Raw genomic sequence first — 25,791 nt, forward strand, 5'->3', positions numbered from 1 at the left:
AGTAGCAAGTTCAATTGCCCAAATAAGGTGGCTCCTTTGACAGTTAAAGTAACACTCCAAGCACCTTGACCACTACAGGATATTATAGAGGTCTAGCGCCACCGCTGTTTGCTGAGTGCCTGTAACCTCCGCTGGTTAGCTCGGGAGACCTAACCGCTTCCAGCTCTCAATGGAGGAAGTGACTGGGACCCGGCAGACGCCAAATAAGTTGTCGAACTGTGATCTGTAGTGGTTATGGTGCTTGGAGTGTTCCGTTAACTGTCACAGGAACCACCTTGATTGGGCAGTTAAATTCGCCGTGGCGGTATAAGAGTGCTACGTAGTACATGGCAGCGCCTAGAAGTGATGTCAGGAGATAGATGGTGGGTCTGGCAATACGACCGGTAATGTATTTCACAATTAAACACTAATTTTACATAAACCAGCACAGTGCCGGGTATAGAGCAGTCACAGCCACTGTGCAGAGGGGCAGAGCATGAAAAGGGCTGCCCTGCAGGATATAGGATTATATCATCCTTAAAGGGTCTGTTACTTTCCCACCTGCAGCATATGACTGAGGGGCAGGACTTTCCTTGTGTGAGTAAAATGTGGATCTGACATTCCAGCACACAGTATACAGTTACAGCTATGTTGCATCATTGGGGGGTGTCTGCACCTTTAAGGCAGGCATGCTCCACAATATCAACTTCCTCCCTCCCTCCCGAGTGTCGGCGGGGGAATCTGAAAGCAGGTGAACCATGTGACCAACCAGTGTACAACTTGGAAGGAGCTGCATGATGTAATCAGAGACTGGCCAGTGACGCAGCCTCACCCCACTCAATCCCTGCGCTCTCATTGGACGCGGAGGCTCGTTCTACGGGCGGGGTTTCCCCAACGTTGTTAACCAGCCCTCCTGGCCCGGCCACGCCTCGCGGACTGTGATTGGTGGAAGGAGTTGTTGTGTAGCGAGGAGTCTGATGAATATTCATGAGGAGATTCCTGGTTCTCTGTTGCTGTGTAAGTGTGTGGAGCGCCCTTCCTCCTGCAGTTTTTATGTTCAGCCAGAGCAGGACTGGAGTCATAGCATCCTGTGTGTATACACAGCTAGGCCCAGAATATATCCCTGTGTACTCTGTGTATACAGCCAGGACTGGAGTCATAGCATCCTGTGTGTGTACACAGCTAGGCCCAGAATATATCCCTGTGTACTCTGTGTATACAGCCAGGACTGGGGTCATAGCATCCTGTGTGTGTACACAGCCAGGCCCAGAATATATCCATGTGTACTCTGTATACAGCCAGGACTGGGGTCATAGCATCCTGTGTGTGTACACAGCCAGGCCCAGAATATATCCCTGTGTACTCTGTGTATACAGCCAGGACTGGGGTCATAGCATCCTGTGTGTATACACAGCTAGGCCCAGAATATATCCCTGTGTACTCTGTGTATACAGCCAGGACTGGGGTCATAGCATCCTGTGTGTGTGTACACAGCCAGGCCCAGAATATATCCATGTGTACTCTGTATACAGCCAGGACTGGGGTCATAGCATCCTGTGTGTGTACACAGCCAGGCCCAGAATATATCCCTGTGTACTCTGTGTATACAGCCAGGACTGGGGTCATAGCATCCTGTGTGTGTACACAGCTAGGCCCAGAATATATCCCTGTGTACTCTGTGTATACAGCCAGGACTGGAGTCATAGCATCCTGTGTGTATACACAGCTAGGCCCAGAATATATCCCTGTGTACTCTGTGTATACAGCCAGGACTGGAGTCATAGCATCCTGTGTGTATACACAGCTAGGCCCAGAATATATCCCTGTGTATACAGCCAGGACTGGAGTCATAGCATCCTGTGTGTATACACAGCTAGGCCCAGAATATATCCCTGTGCACTCTGTGTATACAGCCAGGACTGGGGTCATAGCATCCTGTGTGTGTACACAGCTAGGCCCAGAATATATCTCTGTGTATACAGCCAGGACTGGAGTCATAGCATCCTGTGTGTATACACAGCTAGGCCCAGAATATATCCCTGTGTACTCTGTGTATACAGCCAGGACTGGGGTCATAGCATCCTGTGTGTGTACACAGCTAGGCCCAGAATATATCCCTGTGTACTCTGTGTATACAGCCAGGACTGGAGTCATAGCATCCTGTGTGTATACACAGCTAGGCCCAGAATATATCCCTGTGTACTCTGTGTATACAGCCAGGACTGGAGTCATAGCATCCTGTGTGTATACACAGCTAGGCCCAGAATATATCCCTGTGTATACAGCCAGGACTGGAGTCATAGCATCCTGTGTGTATACACAGCTAGGCCCAGAATATATCCCTGTGCACTCTGTGTATACAGCCAGGACTGGGGTCATAGCATCCTGTGTGTGTACACAGCTAGGCCCAGAATATATCTCTGTGTATACAGCCAGGACTGGAGTCATAGCATCCTGTGTGTATACACAGCTAGGCCCAGAATATATCCCTGTGTACTCTGTGTATACAGCCAGGACTGGGGTCATAGCATCCTGTGTGTGTACACAGCTAGGCCCAGAATATATCCCTGTGTACTCTGTGTATACAGCCAGGACTGGAGTCATAGCATCCTGTGTGTATACACAGCTAGGCCCAGAATATATCCCTGTGTACTCTGTGTATACAGCCAGGACTGGAGTCATAGCATCCTGTGTGTATACACAGCTAGGCCCAGAATATATCCCTGTGTATACAGCCAGGACTGGAGTCATAGCATCCTGTGTGTATACACAGCTAGGCCCAGAATATATCCCTGTGCACTCTGTGTATATAGCCAGGACTGGGGTCATAGCATCCTGTGTGTGTACACAGCCAGGCCCAGAATATATCCCTGTGTACTTTGTGTATACAGCCAGGACTGGGGTCATAGCATCCTGTGTGTGTACACAGCCAGGCCCAGAATATATCCCTGTGTACTTTGTGTATACAGCCAGGACTGGGGTCATAGCATCCTGTGTGTGTACACAGCCAGGCCCAGAATATATCCCTGTGTACTCTGTGTATATAGCCAGGACTGGGGTCATAGCATCCTGTGTGTGTACACAGTCAGGCCCAGAATATATCCCTGTGTACTCTGTGTACACAGTCAGGCCCAGAATATATCCCTGTGTACTTTGTGTACACAGCCAGGCCCAGAATATATCCCTGTGTACTCTGTGTATACAGCCAGGACTGTACTCCTAGCATCCTGTGTGTATACACAGCTAGGCCCAGAATATATCCCTGTGTACTCTGTGTATACAGCCAGGACTGGGGTCATAGCATCCTGTGTGTGTACACAGCCAGGCCCACAATATATCCCTGTGTACTCTGTGTATACAGCCAGGACTGGACTCCTAGCATCCTGTGTGTATACACAGCTAGGCCCAGAATATATCCCTGTGTATACAGCCAGGCCCAGAATATATCCCTGTGTATACAGCCAGGCCCAGAATATATCCCTGTGTATACAGCCAGGCCCAGAATATATCCCTGTGTATACAGCCAGGCCCAGAATATATCCCTGTGTATACAGCCAGGCCCAGAATATATCCCTGTGTATACAGCCAGGCCCAGAATATATCCCTGTGTATACAGCCAGGCCCAGAATATATCCCTGTGTATACAGCCAGGCCCAGAATATATCCCTGTGTATACAGCCAGGCCCAGAATATATCCCTGTGTATACAGCCAGGCCCAGAATATATCCCTGTGTATACAGCCAGGCCCAGAATATATCCCAGTGTACACCGCCAGGCCCAGAATATATCCCAGTGTACACCGCCAGGCCCAGAATATATCCCAGTGTACACCGCCAGGCCCAGAATATATCCCTGTGTACTCTGTGTATACAGCCAGGACTGGACTCCTAGCATCCTGTGTGTATACACAGCTAGGCCTAGAATATATCCATGTGTACTCTGTGTATACAGCCAGGACTGGAGTCATAGCATCCTGTGTGTATACACAGCTAGGCCCAGAATATATCCCTGTGTACTCTGTGTATACAGCCAGGACTGGAGTCATAGCATCCTGTGTGTATACACAGCTAGGCCCAGAATATATCCCTGTGTACTCTGTGTATACAGCCAGGACTGGAGTCATAGCATCCTGTGTGTATACACAGCTAGGCCCAGAATATATCCCTGTGTATACAGCCAGGACTGGAGTCATAGCATCCTGTGTGTATACACAGCTAGGCCCAGAATATATCCCTGTGCACTCTGTGTATACAGCCAGGACTGGACTCCTAGCATCCTGTGTGTGTACACAGCTGCTAGGCCCAGAATATATCTCTGTGTATACAGCCAGGACTGGAGTCATAGCATCCTGTGTGTATACACAGCTAGGCCCAGAATATATCCCTGTGTATACAAGCCAGGACTGGGGTCATAGCATCCTGTGTGTGTACACAGCCAGGCCCAGAATATATCCCTGTGTACTTTGTGTATACAGCCAGGACTGGGGTCATAGCATCCTGTGTGTGTACACAGCCAGGCCCAGAATATATCCCTGTGTACTTTGTGTATACAACCAGGACTGGGGTCATAGCATCCTGTGTGTGTACACAGTCAGGCCCAGAATATATCCCTGTGTGTGTACACAGTCAGGCCCAGAATATATCCCTGTGTGTGTACACAGTCAGGCCCAGAATATATCCCTGTGTACTCTGTGTACACAGTCAGGCCCAGAATATATCCCTGTGTACTTTGTGTACACAGCCAGGCCCAGAATATATCCCTGTGTACTCTGTGTATACAGCCAGGACTGGACTCCTAGCATCCTGTGTGTATACACAGCTAGGCCCAGAACATATCCCTGTGTATTCTGTGTATACAGCCAGGACTGGGGTCATAGCATCCTGTGTGTGTACACAGCCAGGCCCACAATATATCCCTGTGTAGTCTGTGTATACAGCCAGGCCCAGAATATATCCCAGTGTACACCGCCAGGCCCAGAATATATCCCAGTGTACACCGCCAGGCCCAGAATATATCCCTGTGTACTCTGTGTATACAGCCAGGACTGGACTCCTAGCATCCTGTGTGTATACACAGCTAGGCCTAGAATATATCCATGTGTATACAGCCAGGCCCAGAATATATCCATGTGTATACAGCCAGGCCCAGAATATATCCATGTGTATACAGCCAGGCCCAGAATATATCCCTGTGTATACAGCCAGGCCCAGAATATATCCCTGTGTATACAGCCAGGCCCAGAATATATCCCTGTGTATACAGCCAGGCCCAGAATATATCCCTGTGTATACAGCCAGGCCCAGAATATATCCCTGTGTATACAGCCAGGCCCAGAATATATCCCTGTGTATACAGCCAGGCCCAGAATATATCCCTGTGTATACAGCCAGGCCCAGAATATATCCCTGTGTATACAGCCAGGCCCAGAATATATCCCTGTGTATACAGCCAGGCCCAGAATATATCCCTGTGTATACAGCCAGGCCCAGAATATATCCCTGTGTATACAGCCAGGCCCAGAATATATCCCTGTGTAGTCTGTGTATACAGCCAGGCCCAGAATATATCCCAGTGTACACCGCCAGGCCCAGAATATATCCCAGTGTACACCGCCAGGCCCAGAATATATCCCTGTGTACTCTGTGTATACAGCCAGGACTGGACTCCTAGCATCCTGTGTGTATACACAGCTAGGCCTAGAATATATCCATGTGTATACAGCCAGGCCCAGAATATATCCATGTGTACACAGCCAGGCCCAGAATATATCCCTGTGTACACAGCCAGGCCCAGAATATATCCCTGTGTACACAGCCAGGCCCAGAATATATCCCTGTGTACACAGCCAGGCCCAGAATATATCCCTGTGTACACAGCCAGGCCCAGAATATATCCCTGTGTACACAGCCAGGCCCAGAATATATCCCTGTGTACACAGCCAGGCCCAGAATATATCCCTGTGTACTCTGTGTATACAGCCAGAACTGGGGCCATAGCATCCTGTGTGTATACACAGCCAGGCCCAGAATATATCCCTGTGTACTTTGTGTATACAGCCAGGACTGGGGCCATAGCATCCTGTGTGTGTACACAGCCAGGCCCAGAATATATCCCTGTGTACTTTGTGTATACAGCCAGGACTGGGGTCATAGCTTCCTGTGTGTGTACACAGTCAGGCCCAGAATATATCCCTGTGTACTCTGTGTACACAGCCAGGCCCAGAATATATCCCTGTGTACACAGCCAGGCCCAGAATATATCCCTGTGTACACAGCCAGGCCCAGAATATATCCCTGTGTACACAGCCAGGCCCAGAATATATCCCTGTGTACACAGCCAGGCCCAGAATATATCCCTGTGTACACAGCCAGGCCCAGAATATATCCCTGTGTACACAGCCAGGCCCAGAATATATCCCTGTGTACTCTGTGTATACAGCCAGAACTGGGGCTATAGCATCCTGTGTGTATACACAGCCAGGCCCAGAATATATCCCTGTGTACTTTGTGTATACAGCCAGGACTGGGGCCATAGCATCCTGTGTGTGTACACAGCCAGGCCCAGAATATATCCCTGTGTACTTTGTGTATACAGCCAGGACTGGGGTCATAGCTTCCTGTGTGTGTACACAGTCAGGCCCAGAATATATCCCTGTGTACTCTGTGTATACAGCCAGGCCCACAATATATCCCTGTGTATACAGCCAGGACTGGGGCCATAGCATCCTGTGTGTGTACACAGCCAGGCCCAGAATATATCCCTGTGTACTCTGTGTATACTGCCAGGACTGGAGTCATAGCATCCTGTGTGTATACACAGCCAGGCCCAGAATATATCCCTGTGTACTCTGTGTATACAGCCAGGACTGGAGTCATAGCATCCTGTGTGTATACACAGCCAGGCCCAGAATATATCCCTGTGTACTCTGTGTATACTGCCAGGACTGGAGTCATAGCATCCTCTGTGTATACACAGCCAGGCCCAGAATATATCCCTGTGTACTCTGTGTATACAGCCAGGACTGGGGTCATAGCATCCTGTGTGTGTACACAGCTAGGCCCAGAATATATCCCTGTGTACTTTGTGTATACAGCCAGGACTGGGGTCATAGCATCCTGTGTGTGTACACAGCTAGGCCCAGAATATATCCCTGTGTAATCTGTGTATACAGCCAGGACTGGGGCCATAGCATCCTGTGTGTACACAGCCAGGCCCACAATATATCCCTGTGTACTCTGTGTACACAGCCAGCCCCAGAATATATCCCTGTGTACTCTGTATACAGCCAGGACTGGAGTCATAGCATCCTGTGTGTACACACAGCCAGGCCCAGAATATATCCCTGTGTACTCTGTGTATACAGCCAGGACTGGGGTCATAGCATCCTGTGTGTGTACACCACTACACCCAAAATATATCCCTGTCTACTCTGTGTATACAGCCAGGGCTGGGGTCATAGTATCCTGTGTGTATACACAGCTAGGCCTAAAATATATCCCTGTGTACTCTGTGTATACAGCCAGGACTAGAGACATGGCATGCTGTGCGTGTACACGGCCAGGGCTGGAACCGTGGCATGCTGTGTGCGTGTACACGGCCAGGGCTGGAGCCGTGGCATGCTGTGTGCGTGTACATGGCCAGGGCTGGAGCCGTGGCATGCTGTGTGCGTGTACACGGCCAGGGCTGACGACGTGGCATGCAGTGTGTGTGTACACGGCCAGGGCTGGAGGCCTGGCATGCTTTGTGTATCTGAATACAGCTATTTCCAAAATACATCCCTGTTTATTATGTGTGGGATAATCCCTCCATACTTATTATACACACAATACAAGACTTTCTGATTCAGCAGCTATATGGGTGTATAATAAATGTTTTATGTGTGAATTATCAGGTAATCACTAAAGTGAGAATTGTCCGGCATTCAAAGTTACATTTAAGGCCAAAGTAGCTGAACTGGTAGAGCTGACTGGTTTTGTTCCAGTTTTGCTAATGTTGCCTTAAATTTAAAATTCACTTTGAATTCCTCGACAGATCTCGCTATAGGAAATAGCACTGGCCGGCTCTGCAGGCTGGTGATCAATTCATACATTAATCAACAAGAATGCTCGAAGAGGTGGTGAGGGGTTTTTGGAGTAGTTCATGGGTGTCATGTGTTTTTTTTTAGCATTTTAATTCCATTTAATTTGAATTCCACAAGCAGGCTCATAGAGAAAGATAGACCATAAATTCCTGGGGGTGGAGAAATAAACTTAGGCACAAATTCTATTCTGCTGATACGAACTAATCCTATTTCTTTAACTCTAGTTTTAAACGAATTAATCCGTCCTGGATTCACTGGTAGAGTCCTACTTATTGATCGATGTGTTCAGATGTAGAATAAAAGGAATTTTATTTGTTCATACCCGCTGAAAATAATTTATGCAGAAGCCTAGAAATTAATAAAATGCATCTTGAAGGAACAGCAACAAACATGTAGTCCTGACCCAATAGTTAAAACCAACATTTAGGTGGCTTCCCCCCCCCTCCCCCCTTAGCCCCCTTTAAAAGGTAATAAAACTCTCCTTATTTCTAGCATCGCGATCCCCCACCTTAGTGACATCAGAATTTATGATTTTTAGCCAATTTAATGTTTTCCCATAGGGAAAACATTTGATTGCACAAAATCGATTAAATGAATCCATGCATCTCTATGAGGAAAGTTTAGTGTCTGCATGCAGAGGGTGAAAACACTGAATGTCAGTCACAATGTGCAGCACTGCCCCAGGAAGCACCTCTAGCAGCCATCTGAGGAGTGGCCAGTGGAGATGTCCCTAGGCTGTAATGTGAACGTTCTCTGAAAAGTGTTTACTGCAAACAGCCTAAAGGGAAGGATTCTACTCATCAGAACAAATACAATAAGCTGTAGTTGTTTTGGTGACTATAGTGTCCCTTTAAGGTTTAGCATTGATCTTAATGGTGTCCTACCAAATTAACTGCAACCCCCTTAAAGTGTGTATATATTCTATCCCTTACATGTTCTTCGTTCATTCGTTCTTGAATTGTCAGATTGCAGCCACACACTTGCTGTTAGACAGTGCATGATAAGTGTTGCCTTGCTTTAAGGAGGATCCCAAACCTTGAATTGCTTTCCCATATAATTGCAGCAGTCTCAGGGTAGCACTTTTCATGCATTGCCAGTCAGCATGATGATCTAGGCCCAACTTTACCAGAAAAAACGGGAAAAAATCCTCCTTTATATCTTATTTGCTTATTGGAATATCTGGGTATTTACTTTGTGAAATACGCCCTCTGTATATGTATATTACGGAGTGTGTTCAAACAAATAAATGCTTTGCTTCCACTTTACTATCTGTCTGGAATATTGAATGTCTGTCAATTATTACCCATACAATCTATATGTATGACCGAATCACTTCAAATATACTTTATGGTATTCAGTCACCTTTTACAAGGACTCTGTTACCTGTAAGTTTGTGCACTTTAATAATTGTAAACAGTATTTTAGTGGATTAATAACCCGTTTATCTAGTGGAGTAAATTAAGCAATAATCACCGTTTAAAGATCTGATCCTCTCCTTTGTGCAGGCTGCCATCTTGAACTTTCGTCGCCATTTTCGAATATTCTAAAAGTTCTAGAATATTCTAAATCCACTAGAGATTTATAGATCCCAATATTATAAGTAACAATATACGAAGGCTGGCAGCACAGGTTATGAACACGGGTTATAAGTGGTTTTTGATCTACTGAATAATGACATAAATAATATTTGATAAGTGAGCAGCTTTAATTTGGCTTTGTTTCATTTGATAGAGAAGCATTGCGTTGCTGGGCACATGCTTGTCTATAAGATTGTATTGGGACACAAAGCAGTGAGAAAGATTATCCTCCCAACTACAGTACTTGACTGACCGCGTGGAGGGTGCAACCCAAACACTTTATCAATGTGCCAGTTGTTCTTGAAACTGGCACTTTTATAAAGTGAGGGGGGGGGGGGTAATCTTTTTAAATGTTAGTGTTGCGACCTGCAATCGCCAGGTAAGTTCCCAACCCATTAGCAAACAGTTTAACTACGTAAATGCCAGGGCACTCTTATCACCATAACCACTACATCATGCTGTGATGGTGCTTTGAGTTTCTTTAACCACTAAACTACTAAAATAGAGGATACATATTTGTACTTTCATGTAATTTAGTCCACACATGCTTAATCACCATCATTCATATTATAGGAGTACTTACAAGTCTATAGTGATTCCCAAACCAGTCCACATGAAACCATGCACAGACCAGGTTTTTATCAGTATCTCCATAAAATAGAAAATGAAAATATATAAATCCTGGACTGTTGTTGTGCCATGAGGCCTGGTTTGGGGACCATTGATATAGTGACTGTAAAGTTGCTGAAAATGTTGGCTAACCCCTTGCTTTTAAACAGTAAAGGAAGTTTTAATGGGTCTTACAATTCCTACAGTCAGGGAGAGGGGGGCAGTGAATGGACTCTCATTTCACTGTCAGCCTTACATTAAAGGGACACTATAGCCACCAGAACCACTACATCTTAAATTAGTTGTTCTGGCGTGTATAGTCTGTTCCTGGAGGCTTTCATTTAAACTCTCTTCCTTTTTAGAGCCAAGGCAAGAAAAGGCAGTGTTTACATTGGTGTCTAGTAACACATCTAGTAGCATTCACTCAGATGAACAGTAGAGGAACTTCCTTGGTCAGTGCTGCACAGTGTGCAATAGCCTCCTAATGGTTTCCTATGGAAAAGCATTGTATTGGCGGAGTTCATCAAGACCACGGAGTCGGGGCCAGCCGCAGCATGGGAGAGAATGGGAGTAAAATCACCTTTTTCACTGCTCTGACCGGGTGGCCAGGGACCTAAATAGCCACACCAGAACTATGTTAGATATACAGGTTTGTATTTCTGACACTATACTATTCATTTAAAGTTCTGCAAATTTACCCAATTTAATTTTTTTTTTTTTTTTTTTTTTTTTTTTTTTTTAATAGTTTGTAATTCTTTATTTTGGGTGTGCACAGAATAAACAGATAGCTGGTATGCGCCACAACAGCGGCATCCAATAGAATAGGCAATCATTGGCATTTACATGTCATGGCATTCGTAATCAAGGCACATTTTTATAATATTAATAAGCATAGACAGGCTTGGCAAAATAACAGAGAAATAACAGTCAGGCTATACATGCTGTCTAGAACAGTTTAACTTGAGATTATATTAGTACAGTTGGTAGCGTTTGCGTCAAAGTTATAGGGCAAGCTAAATACCAGCTGAGTAATGGCGTCTATTGTACTGGTTCTCGTCGTGGTTTTCAGGCTTAAATTACGAAACGTACATTGCTCCTTAGGGGTATAGGAGTGGATAAAGGTGTGCTAAATAGGTGAATGTATGATTAGGCATGCTATATTAAGAGTAAGTGTGCTATCTAACTCGCAAGTGCTATTACAGTAATATATATGTGATCCACCATTTTTACAGTAAAATTAGAGTTATAGCAATCACGACCCATTGACTAGTATGTCAGGCAGTAGTAAAACCTAAGATTGAATAATCAGAATATTCGTACTGACAGTGAAAACATGTAGCGTGGTGCAGCAATGTGTAGCAATTAGGCTGGACTAGAAATCAATCCCTCACATTCAAGTGTATGGGGGAATGATTGCGAGAAAAAAAAAAAAAAAAAAAAAATTAAGAGTGATGTCAAGAACCTGACTCGTATCAGTAGCCTAGAGTATTATTATATATTGCACGCTTTAAACTGCAAGGCGACTGAGTATGTGGGTAACATGCTAGCTTAGCTTGACTGGAGTGTAAGCCTAGGTAGTTGAGACTGAGACCTAGCAATACCAGGAGAGTGAGATAAACAAGACATAAAAACAGTAAGGCCAGGTATTACAAAATTACAATTAATTGAAAGCATACTGTCCACTTAAGCTCAGTGCAGTGTTGTACATTAAGCTTGCTTTAGGGTCGCGCTGTAAAGACTCTTAGGGAACAGTTAGTTTTTCTGCCAGAGAGCTGGTGTACATTACGTGCTGTCCGTTTATCCTACACCTCTTGTGGGCCATCTGATCTTGGCAGGCTGTATGGTCAGTCAGCCGACGCCTGTTCTGCTGGGCTGTGGTCGCTGTGTGTGAGCCTCCTGGGCCAGTGTTCTCCCGCTTGTGTGCCACGGAGGGGTTCTCCAACTATGCCTCCCGCCGGCATCAAGTCTCGCTGCCCCCTGTTCTTCTTTACGGCCGACACCGTAAGTTTGCAGGTGCTTTGTTGCGCCTCGCTGGGTGAGGGTTGCTGGGGTGCCGTTGAGTCGGCATGTTGCTCCCTGAGGCGTGGGGACGTGCCCGTTGGCGCCTCGGGTATCTGGTGCTGCTGCTCTTCGGCATCGTCGTCCCCTGGGAGCCACCTTGGAGGCACGAGGGGCATTCCCGCTTAGGAGCCTCCGGGTTGCTGGGCGGATCCAAGCTTCCACCTTCCTCATAGCCCATCTGTATGTCCGAACCTCGGAATAATGCTTGGCCCAGAGGCCGGCGCGCATCTGGTCATGGAACTTCCATGTATCTGCAGGAGGCTTAATGCGCACACGTGTGAGGGTCGGCTGTGAGTGAGACGCCATCTTGTTTGGGTCCAGGCAGGCCTGACTTGCTTTGGGTGCCCTTGCATGGTCATGGTTGATTGCGGGGGTGTTCGCCCCCATCGAGGACCGGGATATCCCCCGCCGGTCCAGAGGGGGGGGCAGCAGGGCTATGCTGTATCTGGGCTTTTGTGTCGGTCCCCTGCCGAGGGATCGGCCGTCTCCCTCGGGCCGTAGGATCCGTTCCACTACAGGCCGCATGGTCTGCCCGGGCCATTCCGCCTCACTTTGGTGCCAGTCTGGTATCATTCTGTTCCTCTCGGTTTCGTGAGATGGATTATGGTTACCTGGAGCTGCCAGCGTTAACGGACCGGTCGGTTGTCGCTGATTTGTGGTTAGTTTTGCTGGAGCTCTGAGACTGTGCGTCCGGCCATCTTGGCTGTCAGGCCCCGCCCCCCCCCAATTTAATTTTTAACTTATTCATTCAGCCTTTATATAAAAATACACAGGAAATGAAGTTTAGACGGTGTACACAGTATCATTTATCTAGTTGGTATAAAAGTACAAAAATGCAGTTTCTCAAGCATACAGTAGGTGTGATAAAAGAAATACCTTGCTTATAGGTAGCTGTAATGACCCTGCAGGTATAACTAGCAGCTTACTGGAAATGGTAACAGAATATAAAATAAACACACAATTGTATTTTCAAACTTCCATAGCAATTGTATCAATCTCTGGACTGTTAAACAATGGAAAAACACATCGCACACAGTCATTCGTTTTGTTCCTTTTGTTTGTTTTGCTATTTTGTTTCCTGATATTTGAAATATCCCCCTATCTCTCATTATTTAGGTCACTCCAGATGGCAGATAGGAGAGGGAGCTTCTAAAAGGAGCTGGACTGATGTTGGGTCTGGTATGTATTTGTGAAACCGTGTATTTTAACCAAAGTAAGCATTTAAATAGTATACCACACAAACTCTTGCAAATATAGACCTTTGGCAAAAGCCTCTCCGGTCCAAATACCACAATTTCCACGTCCTTAACCTGGCTTTGCTACAGGAAACCCGCAGTTCGTGCATGGGGGAGAACACCTCATCAGATATTGGGGTGGGGGATGTATCAAAGTGTTCTGTTCTAGAAAGCGGAGCAATAATATAAAAGGGAGGAGTCACCAGTGGAATGCACTGCTGGTTTCCATGGTGATTGCACCATATTCAGTGTTTTAGGTCATTTTTAAGAACAGAACATCTTGACAAATCTCTTGAGTGCTAAATATATGGAGCAGGGCCCATGGTTGGAGCTGCAGAGCCATTTGAGAATCAATAGATCATGAAGATGGCGTTGGCAAGATCTGCCATGTGTTGCTGAACACAAATAGCTTCTCCTTACTTCCTGTGGCACTTTTCATGCTGTGCCTCTAAGCAAATTAATTATTTAAGTTAGGACACAGGGCCTTGATTATTTAATCTCACCCCTCAGTGTGCCATATTACTGCACCATACTACAGGGTGCAACTCTCCTCCCCATCATAATGAAGAACACATTTGAGTTCAGGAAACCATGATGGATTGATGGATTTTGCAATGCTAGCCATAGCTCTTCCCAAAGGGGCCTTGCAGCTGCTGGCTATCATTTATTGTTTCAGAATTTGCTTTAGTAAAAGGTAGCCATTGGGCTAACTGACTTGGAGAAGTGAGGACTGCGCACTCTCAGACAGCAGAGACGTCCATTAATTAGATCCTGATTAACAGTTGTTGAACCTCCTGGCAGTGACAGGGTTAACTATCAGCAACTGAGTATGCGTCAACTTCCTGGCAGATAATGGGTTAACTACACTCTGGCACTTATGGGGTTAACAATCTTCAGTTTACTGCTGAACCTCCTGGAAGTTATGGGGTTAATCATCTTTAACAGTATATTGCTTGACCTCGTAGCTGTAACAGAGCTAATGTCCCCTGTCCCTGAAGTCTGTTTCTGGACTAAATAGTATAAGGGGTTAACTATGCTCTCTAGGGCATTGCTTGAACTCCCCGTAGTGACAGGGTTAACTGAAGTCTTTAGGAAAGTCCATGATCTCCTGGCAGTGATAGGGTTAATAGTACTCTGCATTCTATTATAGGTTCTCTAGGCAGTGATGCTAGTAACCATACTCTTTAGGGTTAATAGTACTCTGCAGGTTATTATTGGATCTCCAGGCAGTGATAGGGTTAATAGTACTGTGCAGGTTATTGGATCTCCTGGCAGTGATAGGGTTAATAGTACTCTGCATGCTATTATTGGATCTCCAGGCAGTGATGGGGTTAATAGTACTCTGCATGCTATTATTGGATCTCCTGGCAGTGATAGGGTTAATAGTACTCTACAGGTTATTTTTTGATCTCCTGGCAGTGATAGGGTTAATAGTACTCTGCATGTTATTTTTGATCTCCTGGCAGTGATAGGGTTAAAAGTACTCTGCATGTTAATATTGGATCTCCTGGCAGTGATAGGGTTAATACTCTGCGGGTTATTATTGGATCTCCTGGCTGTGATAGGGTTAATAGTACTCTGCAGGTTATTATTGGATCTCCTGGCAGTGATGGGGTTAATAGTACTCTGCGGGTTATTATTGGATCTCCTGGCAGTGATGGGGTTAATAGTACTTTGCAGGCTATTATTGGATCTCCTGACAGTGATGGGGTTAATATTACTCTACAGGTTATTATTGGATCTCCTGACAGTGAAGGGGTTAATAGTACTCTGCAGGCTATTAGTGGATCTCATGGCAGTGAAGGGGTTAATAGTACTTTGCAGGTTATTATTGGATCTCCTGACAGTGAAGGGGTTAATAGTACTCTGCAGGCTATTAGTGGATCTCATGGCAGTGAAGGGGTTAATAGTACTTTGCAGGTTATTATTGGATCTCCTGGCAGTGAAGGGGTTAATAGTACTCTGCAGGTTATTATTGGATCTCATGGCAGTGATGGGGTTAATAGTACTCTGCAGGCTATTATTGGATCTCATGGCAGTGAGGGGGTTAATAGTACTTTGCAGGTTATTATTGGATCTCCTGGCAGTGAAGGGGTTAATAGTACTCTGCAGGTTATTATTGGATCTCCTGGCAGTGATGGGGTTAATAGTACTTTGCAGGTGATTATTGGATCTCCTGGCAGTGATGGGGTTAATAGTACTTTGCAGGTGATTATTGGATCTCCTGGCAGTGATGGGGTTTATATTTTGCAGACATTTGCTATACCCCTTGACGTTGCTGATGATCCTGGCAGTGATGGGGTTAACCTCGCTGTGGCTAGGATAGGGTTAGTGACCATCCCCCTGCTAGGGGTAGATGGCACAAGCCTACCGGTAGGATGGAAGCTGGGGGTGTGGCCAGAGTGTAGGAGTTGGCTAGGGGTGTGTCCATGGGCTGCATTTGCAATGCTTGGCTCCTCCCTCCCAGACCCAGGAGCAGGTTAGAGTCTCAGTTTAACTCCACTTCCCTGCTGGTGGTACAGGTATGGGGGGGCCCCTGGTATCATAGAGCCTGACGCCCCCAGACTTCCTGCTCACTGTCTTCCTACAGATCCTCCCTGGACTAGCTCCATGTCCAGCGCAGGCTGACACCGCTTCACTTTAAGGAGGAACAGAAAGTACCAACATGAACAGACTGGGGATGGATGACAGCCTCCTGGATAACATTGACCCCTCTCTGGGGGGCAGCGATATCGACACTGCCCTGCTCAGTGATATAGATGGTAAGTCACCCTGCCTGCTTCGTGGCTTATTGGCTGGGAATGAAGGGGTTAAGGACCTGGACACACACTTAAATATACGAACACCCCAACATGGTGACGATCTGTTTTGGGGTGCTCAGTGTACCCCAAGGCCTGGTTGGTGCATTAATATACTGTCTAAGTGGGGTTCCCTTAGAGAAGTGTTCACCTCATGTTGATATCGGATTAATATTGAATATAACTGCACTTTGTAACATACAGGCAGTAAGTGATGGTCTCCTTAGCTGATGCTGTGTTTTGGGGTGCCCTGATTCACATTGCAATGTTTGAAGGCAACAAAAAGCTACACCCATAATGTGATGGGACTACAACCCCCAAAATGCACTGCCAGCCTGAATGTTGGCAAAGCCTCATGGGAGATGTAGTCCTGTAATAATGGTGTGGGGGGGGGTTACCATTCTGCTTTCTCCTTATTTTAGGATGGATGTGAGTACTCTTCCTGGATACTCTTATTTACATTTTGAAGCCCCTGGAATTCACATCCCAAAGCAGGGTCTTCTAGCCATTTCCTTGCGTACCTCTGGATAAAATGCCATTTTTGCCTGGCTCGCCCACCCCCACCCCTTGGTCTGAGTACCCCATGTGCCTGTGTTCCTTTGAATCCTGAGAGCTCTTGCTGGCTGAGAGACAGACCCCAGAGCTCCTCCCCCTCCGTGACATCACACGGGGTTACTGTCGGTCGTTCTCCCTGCTGTGTATACAGTATATGGCGGCACAGCTCTGCTTTGGGTGTCCTGAAAAATGGACACATCTCCTATTTACCTTGAATCCAAGATCAATATTAGCTGATAACATTCTGACCGAGTAACACTTGTGACTGAGAACAAATGTATATTTTTAGAGCAGGGCATAACCTGTTTGTATAATTTTGGCTGCAGGGAAAGCTTATAACCTGCACACTATATGGTAAGTAAAGCCCCTGGTCCGTGATCTCGGTCCATTACACGCAATGTTTCCAGTTCACGTACTGGGCTGTTTCCCTCTGACATCACACATTCTAAGAATGAACCCAGAAACTCCTTCAAATAACTTGTATACGTCCTCACATTCGTTACCTGGGAGCATTCTTAAACCTCTTGTACAACGCTACTGAATATGTTGGCGCTTTCCTGAGTGACTTGTAACAAATTGAATTCTGAAAATCATTTCGGTCACACTTGCTGATTTGGAAAATAAATTGCCATCTGTGCAAGTTGTGGGCACAGCGTGGTAGATTTTGCATTCATTTCAGTTGGTTTTGTAAATAAATCCGAACTCGTTTCGATGTTCCGGCACGAAGACGTGGAAGCCATTTGTTTCCTGATTGGGGGTTTGGTGTCACCCGTCTGACTGTTTGTGGATCTCCAGTATAGGATTGCGCTTTTAACATAATATATGCTGGAAGGAATTGCAGTATCCGGTCTTCCTGCCTTGGTTGAGGATTTGTAGGACCAGTTAATGGCTGCCAATGTAGACTGTGTTTAGCCCTTAAAACCTTATTTGTGTTTATATTTTCTTCACTTTTTTTAAGCCCTTTTTTATTTTCCATTTGCGTTATGTAATTTCAGACTCTGGGAAATATGGAGGAAATGGGGGGACTGTTGAATCATGTGTATACATGATGACAGATGTTGCCTCCATTGGAGTGAGCACTACACTGGGATTCTAGGTTTCTGCAGTGGTTATGGTGCGTAGCGTGCCCCTGTGACACATCCTGTACATGGCTAGTTCATTCTTTCCCTTTGCTCTCAGAGCAGGGGTCGGCTGTAAGACTCTATATAGGAATGCAGCAGATCAATCAAAACTCGGTCTGAGGCGAGATGTGCTGATTCAGCAGATTATCTCACAGGTAGTCATCACAAAAGCTCTGCAGAGCCAGGGTCTCTGTCTAAATGAAAACCATCCAGAGGGGTCGAGCTCTGTTTGCTGTACACAGACAGAACCTCCCAATCCAAAACAAGCAGGGAATTTGCCAAAAAACAACCCAGGAACTGTTTGCTGCTGAGATTTCACATCTCAACCCATCGTTTGGACTCTCTCACTGTATAGTAAAATGTTCTGATGTAGAGATGAACTTCAACGAGATTACGTTATCACGTGGGATAAAAACACTTGAAAAATCTCATAAGAACGTAACAATAGGCACTTTGAAACCCAATCGGGTTATGTACAAAAGTGTGAATTTGACATTTTAGACCAATGTCACTAATTTGTATTGTTCAACTCCGCTGTTTCCAGTTTCACTTTTTAAGTCTAAATTGTTTTAATTCACTTCGAATTGACAACAATCCACACTATCCTTGTCATTCACTAGTGTGTTTTACCAGGAATTCAAAGTATATTTCAAATTTAAGGCCAGAGCAGCCGAGCTAGGAAAATAGCTGGATTGGAGAATTTTATTTTTAGCTACTGTGGCCTTAAATTTGAAATTCAATTGGATGTCCCCACAATTCTCACTGTAGCGAGTAGCCATGTTGGTTTTGTTCACTAAAATGTGCGTTTTGGAGAATTGATGAGGGAGCTGCATATTTAAGGCCAGTGGATATCTATGCCAGCTCAGTGATTTTGCCAACACTGGTATTACGGCAAATCTCACTAATTATAGGTACCCCCTATAAACCCCCCAGTACTGCTTAAAGTGCGGCTCATTCATGTACTTCTATAATCGGTCTTGCTATAAAATCCACATCAGACCTAATGCTTGGCTAGTGAGACACAGCTAGGGACTGTCTTTTAGAAATCCAGGCTAGTTGGCCGCTGTGCATTGTTTAGCTGAGAGTTTGGATGGTTTCTTTCTATGAGTTTTTTGTTGTGGGGACAATTTAAACACCCCAATCTCACAGGATGTATTCACATACTCTGTACTGATATACCTCTGTGTGTTATTTACTAACCAGGTGTTATGGAGGCTGGCTCCTGCCTGGGGGTTTGCAAGGAATCCCTCTGGTAGAAGGGAAATATTTTGTGTCCTGTGCTGTTTTTTCTGTTGTGGTGTAGGTGGGGGTTTAAGTTAATCGAAACATGATTTTGAAAAATGTATTCTGTAACGACTAACCTCCCACCCCCCAAAACAGAAACAAACACAATATCAACAAAACCCCACACGGGTGAAGAGGGGTAATTGTGATATCACGGGGAATAGTGCACTAACACACCCATTGCTCCCAGAGCAATACACAGCAACTCCTATTATATCCAGCCAGCCATCAGTTTGGTTACAAACAGCCCATTTATGGAATGTTTGTTTCTTTTTACAATAGCCGTTTGTGTGTATTCGTCCCCCCGTTCCCCAAATCCTCTCAGTAATGTGTATGTTTGCTGGGGTAAGGGGTGGAGGTGGGGGGGATCTGGGAACAACCTCTAGTAACCTTGTGTAGGTTGAAGTTCCAGTGAACGACAGTAACCTTGAGACAGGCTGGTCCTTCCTCTCATAGGAAGGGGAATTTCTCTGCCGCGGATTGGCTACGAGCAGTCACCTCATGTTAGAGCTGTGATTCACTCTCTTCAAGCCATGCTCCTTCTGCAGGAGGTGCTGCGGCTCCACTAGGTGGAGTTAGGGGCTGTGACTGAGACTGGAGGAGGGGAACAGGGGGAGAGAGGGATGCACAAAATCTTGCTCTCTGCTCAGCCTATAAATGTAACAAATGTCTTGGGCAGAGTATGGTGGGCACCAGTCTTTGGTGTACTGTGCTGGGGGGGTTAGGCTGAAGGGCACCTACTGACTAAGGAGGTGCTGCCTGTACTGCTCGCTTTGCATGCCATGGATTTCACCTTTGAAGGTACACAGCCCCCCATAATATAGACTCTTGGGGTAACCCTTTGATGGCCAGAGGCATGTACACTTCTGGCACTCCGGAGGTTAAATGGTAAACCTAGCCAGTAGAACTGATAGAGCGTGGTTGGTTGTTTAACCCCTCCTGCTCTATGGAAAGTTCACGATGATTGACCAAACCAAAATATTAAAGCCGCGCTACGGACTATGTTGGTGCTGCTTATTAGAAACCATAATTACATAACTAGGAATGGATTTGATAAAGTGATATAACGTGCAAATCGTGTTCACTCATTGAGGGGGCCAGATGGAGGTTAACTCAATGCATTGCTGTCTGTGTTGGGGGGCAAAATGATTTTTTTTTAAGTTTTCAGCAGCAAAAATAAAATCTTAAGGTGTAATTCTACAAGTATGCGATTAAACACTTAATGAGTATGTTTGCTGTTTTCCTACGTTTTAACTGAAGTTTAATGGATTTCTGAGCATCTCAAACCATATTTAGTGCGTTCACCTCGGGGAGCGCCAGTGCCATGTCCGTGTTACATAAATAAAATATCCATTATAATTATCCTCCTGATAACACTGATCAGGCAATCCCTCACTCTGCAGCATTATATTCATTGTGTTATGGGAGTTGCAGTCGGCTAAAATGACTCTGACCATTTTTATAATTTTATCTCCTTTTTCCCCCCTTTCTCTCAGATATGCTCCAGCTGATTCACGGACAGGAAAATGACTTCGCTGGCCTGTTTGACTCGCCTTTTGGCACTGTTAATGCCCCCACGCAGAATGTCTCCCTATCGCTCAATACCCTGGAGGGTTTACTGGCCGCCCCTACGGAGGGTACACCTATAAAGATGTACCCCCTTTCTACGTCCAGCTTCCCAGGGCCTCAAACTCAGTCTCACTCTCAGGATAACTTCGGACAGCAGCTAAAACCTGCAACGCAGAACTGTGTGAAGGATGAGCCCATGCAGATCTGTACCACTCCGCAGACTAAGATCCAGCCGAGTTCACCCCAATTGCAGAATGGAATGTTTGGGAAAACGTCCGTGACACAAGCGCAGACTCCATTCAACACCCAACCTGTCGTAAGCGGATTCCCCGAGCAGGTGACATACACAGGTAAAGAAAGGGACAATACAGGTAAAATGGGAATTTCTGTGCAATTATTCGACTCTCCCAGAACCCGCCAGGTCATCAGTAGTTTTAGCCACCTTTCAGTGGGCTTATCATATCCATCGCCCAATGCCACCACCTAATGGATCCAGTAACAAACGCTACCTACCCTCTAACACAGGGAGAAACTACCGAAGGATTTTATTTTAGCATTTACTAGGAAGTACACTTGCTACTTTAGAACAGGGTACTCAGGTTTAGAAGACTGGCAGGGTCGCCAATCTTTTTAAATTTTTTCTTTTAATTTTGAAAAATATATCAACACAGCAGTACATAATAAGCAATACAGTTTATACATAAAAAAAACACCCCCCCATGGGGAAATGGTGCTTTTCAAAGCTGTAGCTGTAATCCATCGCATTATCAGTCTGTGTGATGTGCTGACATCTCTTGTTTCAGCACTGTGTGATATGACCAACTTAGATTTCTGAGGGAGATTTAAACCATACAGAATATTGAAATTCAGCATTAATGTGACAGTATATGAATCGAGTAGGCTTCAGTTGTTACAGAATCCTAAATGGATGCTCAGAGCTCATATTCTGTCTCCACGTTCTGGATTTTAGTCACATTTTGGGGTCCGTTTAACAAAACAAAAATCTGTGCACAGGGAGGTTGGATGGGATTGCAGCCCGCACGTTGGGTTGTGAGCCGCCATTTTATGGTGCTGCTCGGGTAGTGTGGGTTATAGGAGGTGTGGGGAGCTGCAGTGAGTGTGCTGCTCAGGTAGTGTGGGTCATAGGAGGTGTGGGGAGCTGCTCAGGTAGTGTGGGTTATGTGATGTCAGAAGATCTAAACCGTATTTGTTTCTAAAACGTTTCAGATGACTGTTTTCTATATAGTGACTAAAAAAAGCAGGTTGAGATCTAACCACCTTATGTAGCCAAGTTAAGGTTTGATATGGTCTTCATTTATAGTTCTAACTATCGATAATTCAAATAATCCTGTGTCCATTGGCATTGCAACTGATTTGTGGCTATACAAGAAATGTGTATTTCTATTGATGATCAATACGTCCTGTAAGTGCAGGGTTTCCTTGTGCAGATCAGGGCGCTGTCTACTTACACATGCACAGCGGAAGCTCTATATATGTGTGAACGTCTTTAGTAAATACAGACCATTAGACGAGTGAGAGACCGTGTTGGCAAAAGATGACTGTCTAATCCAGTATAGTGGATGCGAACTTCTACACCTTGTTTGTGGTTAACACTTATAATAGTTTGTATTATTTGTTTGTTGTACCACTTCATTGAAATTGTAAAGCACTTTATAAATTCTAATAAAATTTGTGTTTTGTGGGTGTAACTGTGTACTGTCTTCTACAGGATCAAATTTATTTTACTTTAGAGATATTGTCACCATCACTCCATCTGTACAACTTGCACTGCACTCCAGTCTGGGTAACTAGATAGAAAGGAAGTGACAGCAATAGTTACTGACGAGCTGGGCTTTGGTAATACTGATCGTATTTTGCTGAGCCATACAAGCCGAAGCCACCCGTCCAGGTCTGTCTGAGCACACCTGAAGCTCCACGCTAATAATCTCATACAGAATACGCTCGATTCATTCAGTCTTTCTGGGGACTTTTATCTGTAGTCCTCAGAAGTGGAATATCATGAAATGGCAGGATAGCAGTCCAAAATCGGGACTCTGCTACGGGATCTGAGACTGTTGGGAGGTATGCAGTGCTAGCACTTTCATGCCCCAGTTTTGAGGGGTAGAGGGAGAATTAAGGTTTTAAGTTGATTTAAAAAAAAAATATATATATATATATTTTTTTATGTAAATGTTATTTCTTGTACTTTTTTTTTTTTTTTTTTTTTTAAATTCACCCTACACTTTTTTTCTTTGAGATCCATCTTGGAGATGATTGGAGTGAGCCTTTTTGTAAATCTTTGTACTATAGTTTTTACGCATTGTATACTAGACTTTTTTTTTTTTCCTTGCTCCATGTATCCATATTTGGAGCAGCACCACATAAATAGGTATTTTATACACTGCAATGTGTAGCAATGTTATTCACGACATTTATGTTCACGGTCTTTAAGTTTGTGCTGTTTTTAAGGACTAGGATATGGCTTGGACGTTTTAGCCAATCCTGGTTGTTACGTTAGTTTCCATTAGGAGCACAGAATACAGCAAGTGATGATGGGATATTTACCGTGCGTTTTATAGTCACATCCTGTCCACTTGGATAGAGGGTTAGGTGGGTGGCAGGTTTATTTATTTTTTACTTTTTTTTTTTCTTAATGCTTGATCTGGCTAAAAGTTTCCTGTATATATTTTTAAATCAAATAAAAATAAGACTAAATTGGTGCAGGCTTACCTGTACATTGGCCAGAGTTTCACAGGTTTGCTTAAGGGATTACCATGTGCCCAGTCCTTCCAAGTCAGAATTGAATGGTTTATTATTGAAACAAAAACGAATGCCGGTCTCTGTGTACCCCTATATTGTAGAGCAAAATGTATATTCTGTATCATCCTTTTTATGTATTTATTTTTTGGTATGTATGTTCATGTAGATGGTATATTTCTCTGGCACCTAGACCATGTTTAATGGATAAACTGAGTCCTTTTAAAGTGAAACATTAAATATTGGCCATTGGTTGGGTTTTTATTTTATTTAGTTTAAACCTTCTACATTAATGGTTTCATAGTGTTTACTATGGAAATGAATACACTGTAAGGTATAAATGGTGGACACACAGAGTAATATATATTGTCCCTTATTGGCTGCCTAGCCTATCTCAAGTGATTCGGCACACTCACATTTCCTGACAATAAAATAATCTACACAAACTAGTTCCCCTATAGGACAGACCAACCAAAATGGGATTTTGATCGTATCTGTTAAATGTTTTAATTTAATTTTTAAATGGTTTTGATTTCCATCCCTTCTATCTGTCTACTTGCAGCTGTGCAGAATATTTCTTCTCTACAATGCGGCACCGGGCAGCCGATGCAGACCACCATTGGACAGACGTTTCAGAGCATGGCAGGACAACCTCTGCAGAGCATCCCAGGGCAGCAGCTGCAGAACGTCACAACCCAGTCACTGCAGAACATCAACGCTCAACCAGTACAAAGTATTGTAACACATGCTCAAACAGCGCAGAGAGTGTCGACACCTTCAACTCCGCACATCCAGCAGCCCCTCACCCTACATACACAAAATATATCTCCCCAGCAGTTCCTGACCACTACGAGTGCAACTGTGAGTCCACATATCCAACAGGTCCCCGTAAGTACAAACCCGATAAATCTTCCATGTCTCTTCTCCATTCTGGGTATTGACAGCGGATAACCTGCCTTGCCTTTCCTCCTGTTAAGGTCCTAATCCAACCTCACTTCATCAAGGCGGACTCGTTGCTGCTCACGGCCGTCAAGGCCGACGGTTCAGTAATGCCTACCATAAAGACATCTGGAATGACTTCTCTTACAACAAATACCACCATGCAGACAGCAGTAAGTGGCAAAGAAAATGCATTTGATGTGCCCATTTTAATGTAGGAAATGAAATGTAGTCTGAGCAGGAACCAGAGTCCAGTATATATAAATGCAAACGGGCTTATTTTAAATTATTTACTTAATTTCTGTGTATAGGAGCAGATTAAAAGGACCGTTCTTAGATACCTCTTTTGTCCCCTTATCTGTGGCTATTGGCAATTGTCATAAAAAATTCCTTGTTATTCATTTAAAGTGACTTCCACCAGGAATGTCCTCTGCAATATTAAACAGCACTTTAAAAACATCAAGTGTAGATTTAATCTAAAAGGGTTCTCTGTGTAGCAAGATGGATGCCTCCGTTAATCCTACAGGCAAAACAAATGACCTGTTTAAGGAATAATTACAGATACACTTGCTATAACTTGCTGAGATAGAAGGGATTAGTTCTTTTAAATCTGATTCATGAAAGAACCATTGTAAGTTTTTGCTGCAGGTTTTACACTGGATATATGTGCACCCCAATAAAAGTCTGTTTTCTCTCCAAAGTCCAGAAATGTAGTATTTCAAACACTGGTACCTTGGTTATTTTTTATTTTTATTTTTGCTGCTCATATCTCTCCCATCACTTTGCATCTAGCTGTCTAGTTTTCTACCATCGTCTGTGATCTGGTTTCAGGCTCTAGTCAGTGGGGGCACTATATTGACCACCATGCCACTGATGATGGATCCCGATAAATTGCCCATCAACCGTCTCACAGCCAGTGGCAAGATGGCGATGGTGAACGGCAAGGGGGAGAAGCGGACAGCCCACAACGCCATAGAGAAACGCTACCGGTCATCGATAAATGACAAGATTATAGAACTCAAGGACCTGGTGATGGGAACTGAGGCAAAGGTAATTTCATAACTGGAGAAAAGTGTGTGTCAGTGTCAGTGTCAGTCAACCGTTGGCAACTGACCTGCTCAGCCAGAGTCCGTCTAGATGGGTTTTATGGAAGTAGTAGTGAAAGATCCAAGATAGCGAAGTACTGTCCTAAAGATGGCAAGCAGTGTTAATTTATTGCATATTTTT

At 44.8% G+C, this 25,791-nt stretch overlaps 1 protein-coding gene across 6 annotated transcripts in view; it reads left to right on the forward strand.

The window, feature by feature from the left end:
* The first annotated feature begins 932 nt into the window (after positions 1-932).
* The window catches only part of SREBF1 (sterol regulatory element binding transcription factor 1), a 41,056-nt gene continuing 16,197 nt past the window's right edge, over positions 933-25,791 (forward strand). For 3 of the 6 annotated variants that reach the window (XM_063430664.1, XM_063430665.1, XM_063430668.1), the window contains exons 1-6: positions 933-996; positions 13,423-13,485; positions 20,796-21,218; positions 24,188-24,513; positions 24,603-24,737; positions 25,396-25,614. In XM_063430664.1, the coding sequence (XP_063286734.1) occupies positions 957-996; positions 13,423-13,485; positions 20,796-21,218; positions 24,188-24,513; positions 24,603-24,737; positions 25,396-25,614 (1,206 nt within the window). In that variant the 5' untranslated portion in view covers positions 933-956. Of the gene's footprint in view, positions 997-13,422; positions 13,486-15,993; positions 16,304-20,022; positions 20,101-20,795; positions 21,219-24,187; positions 24,514-24,602; positions 24,738-25,395; positions 25,615-25,791 lie in introns of those variants that run through there. The other 3 variants (XM_063430666.1, XM_063430669.1, XM_063430667.1) reach the window with 2 other exon arrangements.

The sequence above is a fragment of the Pelobates fuscus genome, chromosome 8, assembly GCF_036172605.1.
Source record: "Pelobates fuscus isolate aPelFus1 chromosome 8, aPelFus1.pri, whole genome shotgun sequence".
NCBI classification, from domain to species: domain Eukaryota; kingdom Metazoa; phylum Chordata; class Amphibia; order Anura; family Pelobatidae; genus Pelobates; species Pelobates fuscus.